The sequence below is a fragment of the Pieris napi genome, chromosome 2, assembly GCF_905475465.1.
Source record: "Pieris napi chromosome 2, ilPieNapi1.2, whole genome shotgun sequence".
NCBI classification, from domain to species: domain Eukaryota; kingdom Metazoa; phylum Arthropoda; class Insecta; order Lepidoptera; family Pieridae; genus Pieris; species Pieris napi.
The window spans coordinates 591,209-612,180 of record NC_062235.1 but is presented as its reverse complement, the minus strand read 5'-3'; the positions used below and the strand labels follow the sequence as shown (position 1 = coordinate 612,180).

Below are 20,972 nucleotides of genomic sequence, written 5' to 3'. Positions count from 1 at the left end.
GTAGTGCTTCTACGGATTATTATATAGTATTCATAGAGTGAATCTCTACGCAATTAAACTAGTGTATTGGTTAAGTTGGTAAATGTAATTACAAATACGTGAAATTTGAAAATATTTTACCGATATCTTGTGATACTTTCGACATTAGAGAACTAGCACCTAACATTAGATGCCGCTAAAAAGGGTAGAATCACGCCGCAGGACAGTTCATATCATTTAGTTAGCATGTCTTTCATCATCCAATTGGCTATCATTGAACTAAATTCGACATCACCAATTGTTTTAAATTTTAATTTCTGTTTACTTGCATCTGTTAGGAGACGGTTGTGGAAACAGTAAGTGACGGTTATTATGCAGTTGGCTTAGCTTTTAGATGTAGTTAATGTCAATGTCTAAAACACCAGCTTTAACCTGCTCATTTATTACTTACACTGCACTAAGGTCTGAACACGTAAAGCGACATTAAACCGAGATGCGTTTTTTGTTGTAACGTAAATCTCTAGAAGTTTAATCTATCTCTATAACACTTTCTTCTTGCATCTGACTTTTACATTTTAAACTTTTGTATATACTTTTTAATTCAGAGGTAAGAATTTTACCAGAATATATCATACATAAATCATTAAAATTTTACATGCAACAATTGTGTAATTAGAATATTTTAATTCGTTAAATCTAAATTGAATATCAAATGTAAACTGCATTAAGCTTCAATTATTACCAAATCCACAACAAACACAAACGCAATGCAATTATGTGTAAATATTAAACGTGGTGGTAATTCGCAGGCGATCTGAGGGCGGAAATGATTGCGGAATGGGAGGCCCGCATTCCTCTCATCATCTGGCACCCAGAAGACAACACAGCCAGACCCATTCTGAGCCAGACAATTCTGCAGTAGATGCCGGTTCTGTACACAATTCTTTAACAGGTAATAGCTATGGTCTAAGATCCGGCTGCAGGATTAGTGCGCTCATCTGTTTTTTGCTATAAACCAAATTTTTATGTATATTTATAATAAGGAGAATGTATATATAAATATATATATTTAATAAATGTACGTTATGAACGTATAAATGTACGTTCGTTCGTACGTTGTGGCTACGAAGAAGTGCGGACAGGTGGGCAATGGCACCCGTGATTTTTTTTACGTAAATGGCCGTGATATAGACGATATTTTATTTAAATAACAAGTGAACGAATTGTTTTCCTAAAAATTTATTCAAAATAATTTCGTTAAAAATACTTTGATAGGCAACTTGGTAGGATATTAGTTGTACATTGTGTAATAACAAAACTAAACTGAATTATTAATTGAACTAAAAGTTACTTACATACGAAATAATTACATTTTTTAAATAACTGATTCTGATTGCTTTCATCAGTCATGTTCAGCAAAAGAATTTTTCTTTTATTATCTTAAAAGTGAAATACTCACTGACACCACCGATACTTTTAGTATTATTAATAATATTACGGGTAAAACCAGGTCGTCAGTCAGGCTGGGAGGCAAATGGGGCAACCGGTGCACCGTCAACTAGATCCCGTGTGGGTGGAGCACCGCGCTCTCTTCTTCTTGCAATGCACGAATACACCAGCATCACAGACGAATTGGAAACCGTGTATGGACTGTTTTCACCACCGCATACACCAAGGTAGTGTGAAATCTTAAATAATTTTTAATCTGTTCAAGATACATATAAGTGTAATAATGAGTTGTAATTAACTCGTGATAGCGGAAAACTTCATAAACAAATTACGATCGGTTTTGGGCTTCTAAAGGCCAAATAGTCAAGTCTCATTATCTAATAATATAGATATCTAAGTAAAAAACCAAAAAACTAGTTCGTTAATTGGACTTCAAACTTTAGGTTACCATAAGATATTTTTGTGTGCAGACTACGGTATCTCAACTATGTTAAAAAATTATAGATTGTGGGGACAGCATTTATGAATTTAGTTTATTCTCTATGCATAGTTTCCATAAAAAGAATGATGCACTGAGTTTTAAATGACTCTTCATAACTAGAGACAAACCCATTATTTCAAACTTTTATGCAAAACGTAATAAAGCAACTCATTAGCATTTAAAACGTAGCTTTCGCGCACGGTTCTGTTTATTTCTAGTTATCAGACTAAATACACATATTAATTTATACCTAGAGACTAAATAGTCAAATGCCAGGACACACACATACACTCATTTAAAAGAAAATAAACTTTACCGGACTAAAATGCCTTTAATAATGATCACAATTATTGTTCTAAATAAAAAAAATCCAAATGTTTCTGCCACTTTACATAATAGTTACGTGTTGATTGACGTCGGAGTAGTTTCACAATGAATATTAAAACAGTTAAACAAAAATAAAACAATGTAGTATTTTCTTTTAAAAAGGCTCAAATTTACTGGTATTTTCTGTTTGTAGTAAAGTTAGGTGCATAACGGTGCGGTCAGCGCAACTTAATGGTCGTTCGGAGTGACTAATTACGTCTCCGTGTAATGTTATTACAGTATAACTGTTTCCTACTTTATTATATACATATACTCGTATATAGTGCACCTAATATCGGTGTCACGCTTAAAGCCAGGAAATTGTCAGGAGTAGTATTTCTAAAACGACGTCACTCACGTCCCGCGTCGGTGACATAAATAAATAAAATGTTTGTAGGTTATACACATTTTCAACTCCGTCATAATCTTTGTTCTGTTTTGAGAATAACCTGTCTGTCTGGTGTTATCCAAAAAAAGTTCGGCAGTGACGAGGTATGTTGGCTTCAGCGTGCGACTCTCATACCTGAGGGCGTAGGTTCGATCCCTGGCTGTGCACCAATAGAACTGCTTTCTAAATGCGTAGTGTAACATTCGCTCGAACGGTGAAGGAAAACATCGTGAGGAAACCGACATGTTTGACTCAAAAAGTCGACGGCGTGTGTCAGGCACTGGAGGCTGATCACCTACTTTCCTATTAGATTAAAAAATGATCATGAAAGAGATTAAGAAATCTGAGGCCAAGACCTAAAGAGGTTGTAGCGCCACTCATTTATTTTATTTTATTAGTGACGAGGTATGAAATGCAGGTGAGCAAGTAATGCTATAAAAGGAGAGAGCAGAACGAAAAAAGTAGCGGTCTAGGACGAATCGTAGTGTTAGAACATGCGAAGTAAATAAAAGAATATACATATATAAAAACGGAAAGAGCTACATTAATGCTAGTCATTAATTTATATATATTTATTTTAGAACTCCAATAGCAACGCGCCTGCTCTCGCCCGCCCGCCCCACGTCACCATCAGTTCGCCGGCGACACGCTAGTGAGATGTCCAATCCAGAGTTCGCCCTCTTCATGGAGAAGGAGCATCTACGTGGTGCTGAGGAAGATGACTACAACATCATGGAGAATCTGATACAGCGTCGGTGAGTGATGAAGGAAAATGTTGTGTCCTAATCTTACAAATAAGTAGGAACTTCAATTAAAAATGCTCAGTAATGACATTCGTTGTTAGTATTTTTTTTCTTACTACATCTTTTTGCTAAATCTACTGGTCTGACAGAGTTTTGATTATAATTATTATTCTCCGCGTCGATGTCGCCATGATATAATTACATTGTACGGTCGACTGTTGACTTTAATTAAAAAGTAAAAACACAATTGTTACATCACTGTAGATTGTTTTATCATAAATTGATTTATAATTGTATCATGCTACGCAACGCGAAATTACTGACTGAAATTGCCATTAACATATAAATGTCGCTTCACAGGCTATCAAATTATTCGTTAACGATTTGGCTTCGTGTATATAATTCTAGCCAGTGTGATAGCAATATTAAGCATATATTAAATTTTAAATCACCCATCGGCCTACATCCGCACAGTCTGCAAATAAATATACATTACTTTTTTACTTAAGTAAAACATCGTGAGGAAACCGGCATGTTTTAATAATCGATGTTTGTTAGCCATAAACCAGACCCAAAACTGTACTCCCCCCACTCCATATCGGGGTCACGGAAATTCAGCCACAGATAAATAAACTATGCAAACTGTTGTTTACCTGATTCACTAAGTCAGTTCATCATCACAGACATGTCAACTGTAAACTAAAACAAGCATAAAACATTTGTAAGTAACATCTGGACCGTAGCCTAGAAATGGAGTCTGTCCTGGGCAGATTCGAGGAAGAGGAGGCCGGTGGAGAGGGGGAGGTGAGCGGCATCAGCATCAGCGTCTGCGTCAACACCAGTGGGGAGGAAACCCGGCAACAGCCTCCCGCTAACACCACGCTACTCACTGTCACTGACAGGCGCTTGCCGCACCAGAGGTAACCATGCGTATGGGACATTTGGTCGGTTTCGAAAATCTTTATCTCTTTTGCGTATTGGTCAGCTTGTTCTATTATCTATACTTTCAATCACAGATTCACGAAAGTTGTTATGTTGCTTTAGATGCTGCCACGCGTTTCAATTTGGACAGTCGGTAGTTGGTTAATTGGTGAGTTAGTTAGTCGGGTAGACTCAATTTCTGCACTTAGGACGTACTTTGGTCCGTTGCACGGTTAGTCCTGGCTAATTAAGACAGCCGAGCTCCTTACAGATTCGTCCGAGGATCTTACTCGTTAGGAAGCCACAGCCACGCATTCCAGGACTACGTGGGTGACTGATTCCTCCTCGTTAAAACCAAGTGAATCTCAGTCGCGCCAAGGGCAAAGAGATGTTCATTTAGGAGACAGTGGCCCGTAATTGTCCCTATCATTATTTTGAGATTAATTCTGTTGAGGCATAAAATCCGCATTGGCTCTCGTGAGTTTACTGCTGATAGTGCCATTTTGGAATGTCTGCAGTCCGCGTTTTGCGATCTTTGGAAAGAGAAGGAGCGGGTACGGGCAAGCCGGATCCTCTCGTCAAGCTTGTCAGCAGCAACATTGCCAAGAGGTCCACTGTGTCCATTTATAGATTGCAGAGTTTGTCAGTGTCATTGTCTCCAGCGCATGGTGACACTCCAGTATTAGTTTGTTGTTAGTCTTTTTATTTTCTAACGCCATCAACACCTAAGCACTTTGTTCAGTCCTCGTTGTTGTTTAATTTCCAGCTGCATAGCTTACCATTTGTGAATTTACTAAAAATAAATTTCTAATCTTTAGAAATTTATTAATTAAATTCTATTTCCAAATAACGATAAACGTTCCTTTTGAGCAGGCACTCTCTTCGTAGAGCGTCGGCTATAGATACCCGTGACTTGCCTTCACCTCTGCAACCACTGCTGGGAGAAGATGGCTGCGGAGATGTCCTCTTACCCGTACCGAGACAGCCTTCTGGTAAGAGACTCATATTACTTGTACATTTTCTTATTGCGCTCTTGATTGGTTTGATATATTTATTGCTGTAAACGAACGGTGAACAAGGACTCATGCCATCTGTGTAAGACTTGTTGTGAAAAAATGCTTTTGGAAAAATAGGTCTAATCTTTAGCGAATATAAAAAGTGAATGGGGAGCACATAAAAGGTGATATGAAGAACCCATGCGTTCTCATTGGCTGATGATTTCGGCCGATGCGATCATTTCACTCCAAGAAGTCGCAAAACCGTCAAATATCACATGAAAGAAAAAGTTTTTGACGCATATTTCGTTACGTATATGTTTCACAAAGCGATATAATTAACACTCAATTTCTATTTCAGACTTTGATTTAAAAAGAAGCTAATTTTAACGAACCTATAGGCCTATTGTATCTATACATGGTTGATGAAACGACCATTTAAAAGTCTGAATTTCGCAATAAATCTTATTCCAGGCGACACAAACGCGTCGAGCGATTTATCACTATCGCACATGGTCAGTGAAAACCTCCCTCCTCGACCATCAATTGTCCTCGATTCGTCTCAACTTCCGAGACAACGTTCAGCCGAACAACCACAGCAACCGCAGCCACCCGGGCCATCACGGCCAGAGACAATGTGTTAGGAATAACCGGTAATTCTCCGATCATTTTACCGGTGAATAGAACCGAAATATCGTTAAAGCATGCTGAAAACGCGCGGCATTTTTTTACTTTTAAATATAAATTGTTATTTAAAAAAAGTATTATAATATAGAAGGAGTAAAAGATTTCAGATTTTTTAAGATGTTTTCAAAGAAAAAATTTAAGAATTTCGCATAATCAATTTGTACTTTGAAAAGCTGGTTCACAATCACATCACTATGAATTTGAAAAACCTGTTCATGTTTGTAAATTTCTATTTTAACCTTTAAATATAATAATATTTACATAATATTTATTAAATCTTTGTATCGGTAACATGTGGGAAATGTATTTTGTCATTTGTTTTCGATGTTGACAAGTGACAAGACGATATTGTTGCGCAATGCGGCGAGATAGAAACTACGAAATTATTTTCATGACCTCAATTCAAAAATCTTTACAATCGACTGATATGTCGTTTTTATATTAATTACACTACGAATTCACGTGCTTCTTCATACTGAAAATCCTGATTTTACTATGCTCACACAGCAAAAAAGAACGTGTACAATTGCCCAGTTGAGTATACCTCATTTCGAACACACCATTTAACAATTCAATTTCCTCTCATTTTCCATTCAAATTAAAAAATGAGGCCGTACCACGTAGGACTGTGAAATACTAGAATTAATATTGCTGTGAAGCTATAAATTTCGCCGTTTTGCAGTGAGCACGAACAGTTTATACCCCGAAAGATGTACATGCCACATCAGATGCAGGAAAATGTATCTTATTGGGATGTGTTAAGGCATATTTTAGTATGCATTTAAGCGATGTAATAGTTGTAATAGTGACAAGCGTTTCATTTCCCATCTACGTGCTAGATTAGTGATAGGATGTTTAATGATCTATAAAGTTTATCCTAACGCCATCTCATACAAGTCTTTTGATATATATATGTTTATTAGCACCCGAAACACATATGTTTCTGGTACAAGAATATGCATAGAAACCCAATATTGAATTACATTCGATTGTCCGAATTTAGGTTTCAAATTGAAGTATTTCCGAACCAATTCGACTTAGGGTCTTTCAAGGAAAGATCGTTCCCATTATTAAAAGGCCGGCGACGCACTCGCGAGCCCTCTGGTATTGAAAGTGTCCATGGCGTCCTTCCCGTTTGCCCCCTGTTCTATAATAAAAAAAAGAACTTCCCAGAACACAGGTGGGCGTTATCTATAATAATAATAGCATTTTATTTCAGATAATTTTACACTTAAACACATAATATACATTTCTATCTCATTCTTAATAGGTATCCCATTCTTGGCAAAGGCCATTAAATCCCGCCATTCCTGTCTGCACTGTGAAACTCTGTTTCCACCACCTGCTGTTTCGTTAATTTGGTCTATCCACCTTCAATATCGTCTTCTTTTTTTATTTATTGTACCTTGGGCACTAGTGTAGCACTTTTATATAATATTAAGCATGATTTGGACACATACATAATTTATTTACAATATATTTGCAAAATGCATCATTTGTTTGCAACTGAAAGCATATTGAATTACTGTCAAATTGTCATTGTTATGCAACCTCGTACATTGTTGTCACAAACATTCACATTAACCAAACATTATGACGTTTCCGTTTCTAATCACACATAAACCTTTATTTACAGCTGTATTTTTTAAACCCCATTAATTTTTAGTTTTTATATACGCATTCCGTTATAACAGTTAACAATTACCTTTTTTATTTAATCTGTGGTTTCGTTTCTCGTTTCTAATCTTTAAAATCTATTACATCAAGTCAAGTCAAATCATCTGATTGAAAAGGCATTTTTGAAAGTCAAAATTACAAATAAAGAATTTAATAAAAAAATACTCGTTCCAAAAGGTTACAAATGGAGAAGAATGGGCAAGAAACTCCATAGGTACTTACTTTTTTAAAATATTTTGTATACATTGATTTGATAATTATATGTGAAAACCTTGTACGTAGAACGAAAAAAACTACTTTACTAAAGTAAAATAGGTGCATAGTTAAAACAATGCATTAGATAACTGAATTATTGTTATATATAGTGCTCACATATTTACAAATATTGCAACTATAGATTTTCATTACTCTTTATAAAAAGAGAAATAATTAACATACAGTCAAACAGAGTGTGCGCTAGGTCAGAGTTGATTTCTTTTAAAAAAACAAAAAATATTATTGTCTTTGAAATTCATATTTTATCTGAAAGTTTTATTAAATTTATTATAAAAAAAATTATTCCTAATGGGCAAGTAGACTATCAGCTTTCCGTACCAGACACACGCCGTCAAAATAGACGACTATAGATCCTAGTAAATACTAGGCTCACCCTCTTAGCATGACTGATACAGAAATCTGGAAACCTAAAATGGTGGTAGCGCCACAGATTTTTTTTATTTATGTTATATATCACTATTGTGAATGAATTTACATTTGCTTTTACAAACTCTGTAAACATTAATATGTTCGCTGTTTGAATCTGAAATTGTTATTTTATTAATTCAACTTTTACCGTCTATCTAGGTTCAAGTTTTGAACTCCATTTTCAATCTTTTTAATTAAAAACAAACATTGCATGGAACTTTGCGAAGTAAACTTCGATTTTTACAGGCGGTATTTGAGCTGATACTAGAGATTTAAATTGCCAAAAGTTTGATTGTAACAGTAAATCAATATGAATTAAATATGAATTGTGTTTTTAATTAATAAACTGTTAAAATCTCTCTTAAAATAAATAGCACTGAGGCTTACAAACAAAATCTATGTTGAATTTAACAAACGAAGTGAACGGTATTTATTGAATTTTTTTGGTTCACGGATTATTATTGCTTTTTTTTAATGAACTTCGAATTAAATTAAATCTACGATTTGTTATTATATTTTTGACACACGTATGTTTTTTAATGAATTTACTATTGGTATAAAGATTTTGCAATTAATATTATAATGCAAACTTACAAAATCTGTAAGAATATATCTACGGCATTTGTTTTGATGATTGTTTATTTATTTTATTATGTACTTACGTGCTTTTGTACTTAGTGAAGTGAGCCAGCTTGTAATAAAATAATCCGCATCTCATTTTATAATTATTGTACGGACTTGTATAGAATATAAATGTTGGACAATACAATATATGTGAGATGTAAATAATGTCGAGAAGTATTTGAACTGAGAAAATATTCACCTTGTTAATGAAATTAATTGTAACTGGGGGATACTTTAATAAAAATATGATTTAAATTGAACTATACGCTTAATTTACTGCTTAAATTTTAAATCTCGGCAAATATAGCTTCGTGCTTATATCGTATTTAACATATCAACTTTCTAATGTGCAATTTTATATAATCCAAGCGTTTGATTAAAACAGGAATTGTTTTATCCGTTTTATTTTATCACAATGTGTTCATTTGTACCAAATATTTTATGCAAACAATATTTCTGAAATAACTTGTATATATGAGCGAATATAATGTAAATTGTCTTAGAGTAGCGAATTAAGGCAATACCGATTTATAACTTAGATTTTAATACAAGTTTAATAAAGTTGTAACAGGATGAAATTTATAGATTTTTTAATTAAACTCGAATAAATAGTTCTGGATCGAAGGTCACTGTTTGTGTTTAATTAAAAGTATACAAAACAACATATTCAGTAGTGTTTTGTTTTTAATTTTATTTAGTTCAAGAAGAAACATACTATCACCTTAAGATGAACATTGTCTGGATAGTGAAGGTTAATATTGTTACCCCGCTGTTTAAATAAATAACAATGTAGGAACAGGAACACAAATCGCAAGTGTCGAGTACATTGCACAATCATACTTCAATGCTTTTGGTTTTAGTAAAAACTTAAAAAAGTGTTCCTACCGTATTTATCTTCTACCGTCGAAGTGCAATGTACCATTTTGTAATAAATAGTTTTTAATAAAATATTCATATCAAAAACATCGACCTGGATAATAATGAAGGTACTTAATGAAACACTTAAAATATCATAATATACAATTTAAATAATAGGTTAATAAGGCAATTTTATATAATTTTTGTCTGTTTATTCGTAGCAAATTTTATTGTATCTTGTAAATATCAGAAGGTTATTTTATATGAAATAAATGACTGACTCTTCACATATGGGGATAGTGGATCTATAGCGATAATATTCATGCTTATTTACGTGGTAAAATAAATGACTAAATCTTCAGTCGAATTTTACTACTAAAAGTTGTAAGAATATTATTTTATAATTGAGCAAAGAAATTTATAGAGCGGGAATCTGAGAATTTGTCATAATACCTGTGCCCCAGCTGCGATCCATTACTGTCTCTTAGGGATGAAATTTTTTCTTACACATGATTTGTTCACTACAAAATGTTTTATCGAGTTAACTTTTTTGTAATGCCTGCCTAATAATACTTTATCAGTTATAATGGTTGTTATTTGGTTGTATGTAAAATTATATTTTATACTTTGCAGGGTTTGGAAAAGTTATATACTACACTACCTAAAGATACAGTACTGGTTTATGACTAAATATGCCTTTCGCTTGATACATACAGTATTATCGCTATAGTTCTGTTATCGGCGAAGCACAAACTTACGTACTTTAATTCCTAACTTTGCTTTAGCACAAGATCTAATTTCAATCAAATCCTTATTGGGATTCCTTACTAGTGTACAAATAGTTTCTTAAGTGATAATGTCTGTGTTATACAAATGTATGTACAACGGTACAATAAATATATTTGTAATATTATTTGGTTTTTTATTTCTACCAAAAATTCCTATTTATCCTAATAACTCGAACCCCATCAACAACTATAGCGCCTTAGAATCAGTACACAATTCAAAGTAGGTACCTCGGGCTAAACATAGATGACCGAATGTCCTGGAAAATGCACATGAACTCTGTGTGTGAGAGGCTAAGACCGTTACCAGCCAAATTCACTGCAATAAAAAATAACTGGCCAAAAAGTAATGGCCGAATCCATTAATTATAACATGGACTTCTAAGCTATGGAAAGAAATGCAATACTTATGTTATCTAGACCAATTATTCGCAATATAAATGCGTATTTTAAAAGTACTTAAAATTCATTATTCAACACGTAGAAATTTAAAAAAACCTAATTATTATTACTCAAACGATAATAATCTATATGGGAAAACAACATTAGACTATGTTATTCCAAATTTAACAAACTGGCTACCAACTTCACTTTGTAATGATTTAATGAAAAACCAATATAAAATTAAAAAAACACTACATAAAACAAAGAACAATAGATAATGGATAATAATAAATTATATTAATTAGTACACCTATACAAAAATCCATTTGAATTTTTGCATCGGTTACCTATGGGTTTGTGCCGTATAACGCGCAATATATTCATTATAATTTTATATTATCTATATGATTGGTCTTAGTATATAAGTACTATACAGAAAAACTGTGTCCAGTTTATGCTTCCACCACACTATTGTAACTTCAATTTTTTTCTAATTTGTATACAATAAATAAGTAAATCAATCTAGCGTTTAGTTGTTTTTTAAAACAAAAGTTATTTTAGAGACGCAGTCACCATGCAAAGCTAGAAAGCTCCGCCATTTGATCACGGTGAAATAGTATGTTTACTTAGAGCTACCAAAACTTATTTCTTCAAAGTCGCACTTTAGAAGAATCACTTTTTTTCATTTACTCGGGGCTCTGAAATATTCTCATTTTTAGTAACTGTCATATTAAAGCCTTTTCGATCTCAACCTCACGCAGAACAAATTGCTGATCTCCATTTTTATGAAACGTTTTGTATTATGATCAAACCTTTATATATGAAAGCGGCATCTTGAACGAAAGATAATTTAATTTTCTTTTGAATATTTTTCCTGCAAAACCTACAATCGGTAAACAAAGTAACAAGCTTATTGTAAGACGTGATCGTGAGGTCTCGAGTTAGAAAGTGGGTGGGGTTTTAAACTCCTGGTCCTCGTGAAGCTATTACATGGCCAGTTTTAACTGAGGTGAGCCTCCGGTACCATTTATATTTATATATTTGTATCATAAAGGTTAGTGTAATAACTGCCTCAGAAATATTTCAATTGTTTGATTAATTAATTGCTTTGCAAGTTCCCCTCAATTTTATTTTAATTAAATCGAACCTCGGCTAACGCAATTTTTAAATAAATAAATAGAGCAATATAAATGTCCTCGGTCTCTTTGTTCCAGTTCTTTTAAATACCAGTTGTAGGGGAGATACTACACCGGGAAATTGAACTGGGTATAGTTGTTATTGTTTTGTACAAATACCAATACCATCAATAAGTCAGGATTCAAATGTTCCGTTATTATCGTTGTAACTAACTAGATAACAACAAAACTATATTTAATTGAAACAAAAAATAAGTAATTAAGGGTCACCTCTTAGGTATAGGGTCGAGTCTTAGCTAAACGTAAATTATGTGTTCAATTTGTTGTTGTTTTTATCTAAATCGTATTCAGTTTATAAATAAAACGAAATTATATTAATATCATTTAATTAACACGTAAAGTTAAAACAGGCTCATCTGTCACAAATTACACAATATAAGGAATTTATTTACATTAAAGGTAAGTCACGCCACGAAGAATGAACCCTGCTAAACCTCGACCTTTTACCATATACAAAACTACTGCAAACCTTACAAAATGCAAATATTATAAAATTTACATTAAACTTTCTGAAACTTTTCATAAGCGAAATGAAAATTCTTAGTATTTCGCGTAACAAAAGATTCTTCTTCTGTTTTTGTATCCTATTTTGCTATAGTGATATTTAATGAAACTTTTCCCGAAGAAAGAATGGCCGATAGGGCAAAGACGTCCTGGAATGGAGGCCAAGTAACAGATGGCGAAGCGTTGGACGGCCTCAAACCAGGTGGAATGATGACCTGGTGAGGGTGGAGTTGGAAGCAAAGCGCGGGAAACCGGTCGTACTGGAAATTTAGGGGAGAGAGCAATGTCCAACAGAGGATAATACAGGCTGAAAGCCTGAAACGACGACGCAAATCATCGGGCATGAATCTCAACTTTTGTGGCGCGAGTTGTACTTAAAGAATATCATTTAAGGTTTAGGGTAAGAGCTGCCTTATAAGCGTTATTTTTGTTTAATTATACATATTAAAAAACACCTCAAAATCTTCAAAGGAAATTGCGAAATTGTTTACAGTTAGTTATTTCTTTAATGCTAATATAATTAAAATGCAATCTTAAAAGCGTATGCGTTGATTAGTTCTAGACTTAAACTTAATATTTTTTAATTTTCACTAACATTTATTACTGTACCAAAGCTTTGTTTCACAATTACGTGTAAATAAAATCATGGTCTACTTCCAGTTTCTTCAGCAGCCTCGTTGGTAGTTCGGACACTATATTCGACGGTATTTTATCTGAAAATTAATATTAAATTACTAGAGTTTATTCGCTTATTGTAGTCATATGGGGAGAATATATCTCCTTTCTTCAGATAAAACCAGCACGCTTGAACTAAAGTCACTGATTGAATTTTCTTGAGTTAGGAACAAAACTTTTTCTACTGCGTCAAGACAAATCAAGAGGGCCCATTATATATAGAGTTTATTGCCAGTTCTTCGCCCGTTCTACGCCCTTGATTTGAGAACTAGCAGTAAATGTAAAATTAGAAGCATTTAATGTATATTTCTTTTTTGACGTTCATAAGTGTACAATGAGTTACCTACATGAATAAATGATTATTATGACTTTGTATTAAAGGCTCCAAAGTTAAAGTTTTCTTCAGGCCGGTGAGATGGATAGTTATGGACTTTGATCCTCATATATTTAAAAATACAACAAACTTACCGTTGCACCTATAAACCAGATTGGACCAGATGATCATCTCCTGCGAGAAACAGAACACCCCCAATCTTCCTCCTTTCAAAGTAAAGTCGTAAACATTTCCAGAATCAGCCACGAGACGGTTATTTTCGTATATTTTTAGACGTATAAGACCTATTTTTGGTCTGTGAAGCAATCGCCATCTGTACGCTGTCTTCTCACGCCAACCGACATTGCGCGGGTCTTTCCAGAGGAGAGTTACCTGGAAATATCTTCAGTTATAGCCGGCTGATAAGGTTCCGCAACCCTCTTTTTATTTATTTTAGGACTCCTATATAGTAGCCTAAAAGTATATATAATACCCTAGCTTTTTCTTAAAAGGGACTTTATTTGCTTAAAAGGCGTGGCGTCTCCCGCCAGTCCCGGGCGACAACTACTCCGAAAATATCCTTATCATATTAATTATGATTAAGGATGATGATTTATAACCAAGCAATAAGGCAATATCATGACCATTATTGATAATGAGACTGATACATTTCAGTTAGTTTAAACTCTGAAATATTGTTTGAAATGTCAGTGTAAAATATATATTAAACATAGAACATACTTAAAATATATAATGAACATCGTATAAATATTTCGTTATTTTGGAGGATGCTAGAGCAAAAAACAGCAAATATGGGAGCTTGTATTATTTTATTAATTGATTTAAGAAAATGAACGCGTTCTCTTCTAATATAAAAAATAAATTAAATCAGTGGCTACAGTCATTTTAGGGCTGTGTCTGGGCCTCAGATTTCTGAGTCTGTTTCATGATGTCTTATAGGCAAGGACTGATCAGGCAAGCCGGTTTCCTCACGAAGTTTTCCTTTACCGATCGAGTGAATGCGCATATAGACGGAAAGTCAATTTGGGCAGAGCCGGGGATCGAACTTACGAACTCAGGGATCAAAACCTCAGGGAGGAGTCGCACGCTGAAGCCACTCGGCCAACACTGCTCTAAGAATAAAGAATATTCACACAAAAAGAACATGTTTTTGGAATATTTAGAAATGAATCGAATATTTCAATTAACATAAGAACTTTGAATCGAAGGAATTTGAACTCAAAACTATCGGAGATTTGATAAAACCCCGTTTTTAAAATTCTGAAGTCAGTAAAAAATCTCACTTGATCGGAAGTAGATTCCGTATTCCAGAGAGCATTCCTCAAAGTTTTTCCGGGTCCCGTCTTTGAATTGACGAGCTTCAATTGTATTCCTGGTTCGGCGACCGCTCGGAAGGGCGTCGTCTGCCAATAGGTCTGCGTGTACTTCTTCCACATTACAACGTAGAAGCGTTTGTTGTTTTGATATCTAGATTTATTAATAGCTGATATTAGATTAAATCAGAAGCTAAAAAACTAACAAATCTTTTTTAAAGAAAAACGCTTTTTTCCGGATTAAAGTTATGTATTATTATAAATTTACAACTATTTGACATAATTTTAAATTTATCCGACGTTTCGCGTGCTTTTATATGAAACAAACCAATCTTTTTTGTTTGTTTCATATAAATCTATCTTCATGAACAATTTTCATCTAAGTTGCTAGTTCCTTCAGGTAGTGGAGTGTTATGTTGTATTGATAATTGATTATAAAACTAACCTATTTTTTTACTTTACTAATCTATTTATTAAGATCTGGGCCTCAAAATTCTGTTTCTGTTTGTTTGTGAACATTTATTTTCTCTAATAGGCAAATAGTGACCAGCCTTCTGACACACCGTCGACTTAAGTCGACTTGTTAAGAAAGTGTTAAATAGATAGATATTTAATTACTGCACATCCGGGAGTCGAATCTAGCAACTTAGACTTAAAATTGGACGCTGAAGCTACAAGGGTAACAACGCTCTAAATCTAAATAAATGGGATTAAAATGTGTTATCATTATTTGAAAATCTAATCAATATTTAGTTTCATATCAGTACACTTTTTTTTATGAAGACTTACCCAAATATAAATCCAACGTAATCGTCATCAATCTGCGAATCAACGAACAATGTTCCTTCAAAATCAACGCCGCCGAAGTTCTCGAAGCCAACGGCCAAACCAGGGTCTGAATTGAGTGTCTGAATAATTTCAGCTCCTTCGTTAGCTATCTCCCAGTTAGGGTCCTGCTGTGACGTACCCTCAGGGTCCAAGCGGACCGTCATGTAGTTCCTAAAAATTTGTCACTTCTCATTCAGTTTCAAGTCCTGTACGTGGACGATTAATTTCTGCGTCATCCACATTTGTTAATGCAGATAAACATAGCAATGGCAGTGTATTTAAAATAACTTACCGAAAATCAGTGCGGAATATTTTGGAATTGTTCGGGCAATTGTCTAAGTCATTTGTAACTTTGTCACCATCGTTATCATTATCGCATGTGTTTCCAATTCCATCTCCTGCAAATTACGTCTCATATTGAAAACACAAAAAAAATATTTGAAGATCGCTTCTGTTTAAATTCAAATAAAGTATAAAATTCTCTCAAATAAATATAAAGTAGGTAGTGTTTCGCTTCACATTATTATAGTTATTTATAGTATATATAGTAGTTATTATAGTTTATTTTATTATAGTTTGAAACATCGAGGATCCTAGTCAACTCTGAAGTAGTGCGTTCTAACTAATGGATTTTTTTTATCTTCTGTTAGCCACCTGCAATACCCAACATCCAAGCATTACCTCTTTCGAAATAAAATGTAAAAGTTATTTTTTGAAATGTCAGTCTGGTTGGGAATCTAGTTGCATTGTCTCATAATTTGTCTCCAATGGAGAGTTATCACTAGCAAGGCAGCAGTCTATGACTTAGAAGAAGTCTCATAATTGTTTGTTTTATTTAGATATTGTTTTTTTTTAGATTATGAATAATTTTGTTTTTTATTCTAATTGTTAAAAATTGTGTTATGTTTAGTGCAAGTTGCAAGAAATCCAGTGTTGCTGGTGCAGCAACTTAAAACTGAGTTAGACCCATTTTTGATCAAATTGATTGTGTTTTTACTGTGTGCGTAACGTGCCTTAATCAAATAAACGTTTTTTCTTACTTTCTTTGTAATACTTGTTCGTACGATGCTCAAGAATTTCTTAGACTCTGCAGTCAATAGTTTTATCAAACTAACCGTTAGTATCGAGTTGATCCGGATTGTGCACTAAAGGACAATTGTCTTCCAGGTTAGGAATTCCATCTCCGTCAATATCATCGTCACATGCGTCACCCTTGCCATCATTGTCGACATCCTGTTGATCACTGTTGGCCAGGTTGGGACAATTGTCCAGGCCATCTTGGATACCATCCCTAAACACAAAAAGAATTAATATCAAAATTATTTTCATGTTTTGTGAGAGAATTTCTCTTTTACTATAATGCAATTTCTAACAAAACTAAATAAAGTTTTGAAGTGAAATTCTGATCTATATGACTTTTAAATACTATTGTCGTGTTCTACTAGAACATATTTCTGTGTCAGTGATCATATAGTTCTTTTCATGGAAATTACGAAGGGGAATAAGGAGAATAGGGCGCCCTAAAAAAGTGTACTGAGGATGTAGAAGAGTTGCAGGAAGCAACTTGAGAAAGAAAGCCTTGGATATTTGGAAAAGGCTGGAGGAGGCCTTTACCCGTGAAGGGGTTCAGATCAATAGTACGGAAGCCATTGACAAATGTTTAGCTAAAATCACTTTATACTTACTGATCTCTATCAACATCGCTATCACACGCGTCTCCGACATTGTCTTTATCAGCATCGTCCTGTTGAGGATTCCTCACCCTTGGACAATTGTCGCAAAGATCTCCGATATAGTCACCATCCATGTCTTCTTGCTGTGGGTTGTACACTCGTGGGCAGTTGTCATTTTCATTCAAAATTCCTGAAGAAAAAACGTGAAGTTATACTACTAGTATATTTTATCTTTTCAGCAGGTAGACAGTAATCGGCCCTTAAAAATCTGTTTGAAAACCCAAACAAATACACTACATACGACTGAACTGTTTCCTATCATTTTTATTGATATATTTCAGTGACTAAGTGGTAGATTTTATTGTGTCTACCGGGTTCTTCTTGTAAAATAAGTTGAGTCCAAAAAGGTTTTCTTACGTATTATACATTTTTAGATTTACCATCATTGTCCATATCTGGGTCACACACATCTCCCAACCCATCCCTGTCTGCATCTTCTTGTCCCGGGTTAAACCTTCTGGGACAGTTATCACACGCATCTCCTCTCTTATCACTGCGATCGTCATCACGGTCTTGTTGATCCGGATTTGGTATTAAAGGACAGTTATCCTATGAAATGATTGTTTCTTAGTTAAATCCAGATATAAAAAGCAAATAAAGAAGTAGATTTTTTACAACATAGTGATCAATTTAATGTAGCATTTATACAAGAACGTATGCAGAAATGGGTTATATTTCTTTTACTTAATCCTTCTTTAGTCAAGACATTTCTTAACAGGGTTTATTAAATATAAGACAAAAATTAATGTAAAAAATTTAGTTTTTATATTTACGTTTGTGCAATGATTTCTTTAAAACATGTTTACTACATGAATGTTAGGTACTTACTGGAATGTTAGGTATTCCATCACCATCAGCATCTGGGTCACACGAGTCTCCAATCCCATCTTTATCCGCATCTTCTTGCCCGGAGTTGGAAACATCCGGGCAATTGTCAGCCTTGCAGTGTATTTCATTGCAAGGCAACTGGTGATCCGGATATCCGTCTATATCACGATCGGGGCCGCATACTGTTCCGTTACCGGCCCAGCCAGTCTAAAACATATGTAATTTAATATATTATTGTGCAGTGTTTGCACAAATGTCAAGCACAGCGGACCACTGTCAGTAAAATCAGGTCACCTGTAGCTGCACTCACTTTCGTGTGCTATGCAATCTGAGTAAAAGAACAATAATGTAACAGTCCCGAATAAGAAACCCCAAAGTAAATAAACACAAAGGAAACAGAACAAACACACTTAGACGATAAACTGATATTCACAAATGCTTTTGTGCAATTGTATGGATCTTGATAATGCTTGATTAAAAGTAGAAATTATACATATGGGGACTAATTGATCCATAGTACCACTACAACTACTATGAACTATGTACTCACCGCACAAACACAGGTCTGCCCATATCCACAGACTGCGTTAAAGCGACGACACCTAGCCGGGTCACAGCGTTGTACCAAATCTCCAACGTCGATGCATGGTCGCGAGGTGTTTACGTAGAAGTGACCCCCGCATGGCACACACGTAAAAGAACCCTGAACAACAGTGGATTTTAATTTGGACGTAAAAATATGAATAAGAGAAATATTAATTAAACAGGTTATAGTGCCACAAAATATGTAAACTAGGACCTAAACAGACTTCTTACGTACTTGACATCAATTGCTTGTATATAACTAGGTGTATAAATATAACTAGGTCTCAAGGTGCCTGATGGTACGCTAAGAGGTGGCATCGACCGCCGTTACTATTCTTACCCTGAGTGAAAACTAACTTCTCGAAATGGGTGGGTACACACAATGTATAGAAATAATTTCAATTAAATTTTAATTGTCCGTTGAGAGAACTGAGAAAAGTCCTGCTTCATGTCAGTTCCTATACTGTAAGAAATAGTATTTTAGTAAATATTTTAATCTATTACTGTTTGATGTTGTGTTGTTTTTCTATGTTACTATTGTTTTGTATGTGTTGTAAATGTAAAGTAGCTCAAAGAACTTCAGTTATATTAAAATTTTGATCATAGCTGGATCTGTAATTACTTATCCTCGTTATCGCTAGAAATTTTATTTCGTTACTCATACAATATTTAAAATACCAGAAAAATATTTGCGACTTGACAGCGATCATTACAAAGTTAAAGTTAGCCAAATCTCCTCCTTGGGTTTTTTATAGTAGAAAGAAAAATCTCAAAGCCATACTAACCAAAGTATTAACACAAAGCCGTCCTTTAGGACACGGCTCCCTTCCATCAGCGCACTCATCAATATCCACGCAATGCTCCCTCCTCCTATCATCTCCAGATCCTCTCCATCCAGAGCTACCTTCAAACCCTGGAGGACAGGGTCCACAAATGAAGCCGCCGTCGACATTGCTGCATGACACCATCTCGTCGCATGGTCGAATGAGATCACACTCATCCATGTCTATGCAAGCGTAACCTGTAAGATCATTAATAATATTTTATAGCATTTTTATAAATACTAAATACACAAAAAAGACGTTCAACACACAGTTGAAAGTATGGCGTATGTATGTATTTGTAAAGTTCTGTGAAACTCTGTGACTTTTGTTTCTGTTTTTACCGTTATGATTACAAAAGACTTCACTGTCGACATTCTAAGGGGTTGCTACCGTTAAGCACCATATCTGTCATTATTACCCTGAGTACATATTAACATCCCGTTTGTGGCTTTCCATATCTTAAAAACAAGACAAATTTGGACTGAGTTGGAACATAATAAAAAGCCTTTATTTATCCACATCTTAGTTACATCTTTATATAATATATAATTCTACTGTACATATATTATAATATTCAAGAAAAAAGAACGACAGCGCTTTGGCTTAGCTTATATCGAAAACACATCGAATCTAAATTTTCTCTTCAACGCGCGAATTCATTTACAATATGTTACCCTAATGTGTGTACCCAAAAATCGAGATTTACATGATTAAACATATTGATGCTGTCGTCCCATTTTTCCGATACATCGATAAATCCTTATACATTGCGAGTTAAATTAAATCCTGACCAAATATTGACAATAATAATATAAATTCCGGGTTAAAGAACAATGACCGTTGAGTTTTTTAAGAATAAATATAAATATCTTATGAACATGAGTAAAAAAATTATGAGTCTAAATTTACATTTACTGCCAGTTCTCAAATCAAAGGCGTAGGAAAGACGAGAAGAACTGGCAATAAACTCTCCGTCACTCTTTTAAATCGCCATTTTTTTACAGAATGTTTGCAGGAATAACATAATGCTCATTATGACATGTTAAAACCGTTTATTATTTACGTAAGTAAAATAAAATAAAAAAATAAGAAAACCATACATTTCTTCTATCAGTATGGCACGGTGTAATA

General features: G+C 34.3%; 2 protein-coding genes across 15 annotated transcripts in view; one reads left to right on the top strand and one right to left on the bottom strand.

Annotated features, from left to right (window-relative positions):
* The window catches only part of LOC125056004 (transient receptor potential cation channel trpm), a 182,158-nt gene extending 172,962 nt beyond the window's left edge, over positions 1-9,196 (top strand). For 10 of the 12 annotated variants that reach the window (XM_047658880.1, XM_047658821.1, XM_047658837.1 and 7 more), the window contains 6 exons: positions 789-931; positions 1,490-1,655; positions 3,245-3,418; positions 4,150-4,326; positions 5,201-5,319; positions 5,797-9,196. In XM_047658880.1, coding sequence (XP_047514836.1) covers positions 789-931; positions 1,490-1,655; positions 3,245-3,418; positions 4,150-4,326; positions 5,201-5,319; positions 5,797-5,966 — 949 coding nt within the window. In that variant the 3' untranslated portion in view covers positions 5,967-9,196. The remainder of the gene's footprint in view (positions 1-788; positions 932-1,489; positions 1,656-3,244; positions 3,419-4,149; positions 4,327-5,200; positions 5,320-5,796) is intronic. The other 2 variants (XM_047658845.1, XM_047658904.1) reach the window with 2 other exon arrangements.
* A 3,333-nt stretch (positions 9,197-12,529) lies between these two features.
* Positions 12,530-20,972, bottom strand: part of LOC125058637 (cartilage oligomeric matrix protein) — a 29,855-nt gene continuing 21,412 nt past the window's right edge. For all 3 annotated transcript variants that reach the window (XM_047662760.1, XM_047662771.1, XM_047662767.1), the window contains 11 exons: positions 19,803-20,038; positions 18,983-19,135; positions 18,433-18,639; positions 17,985-18,153; positions 17,557-17,734; positions 16,987-17,162; positions 16,164-16,269; positions 15,833-16,042; positions 15,014-15,197; positions 13,865-14,102; positions 12,530-13,434 (listed from right to left, as the gene is read on the bottom strand). In XM_047662760.1, coding sequence (XP_047518716.1) covers positions 13,349-13,434; positions 13,865-14,102; positions 15,014-15,197; positions 15,833-16,042; positions 16,164-16,269; positions 16,987-17,162; positions 17,557-17,734; positions 17,985-18,153; positions 18,433-18,639; positions 18,983-19,135; positions 19,803-20,038 — 1,943 coding nt within the window. In that variant the 3' untranslated portion in view covers positions 12,530-13,348. The remainder of the gene's footprint in view (positions 13,435-13,864; positions 14,103-15,013; positions 15,198-15,832; positions 16,043-16,163; positions 16,270-16,986; positions 17,163-17,556; positions 17,735-17,984; positions 18,154-18,432; positions 18,640-18,982; positions 19,136-19,802; positions 20,039-20,972) is intronic.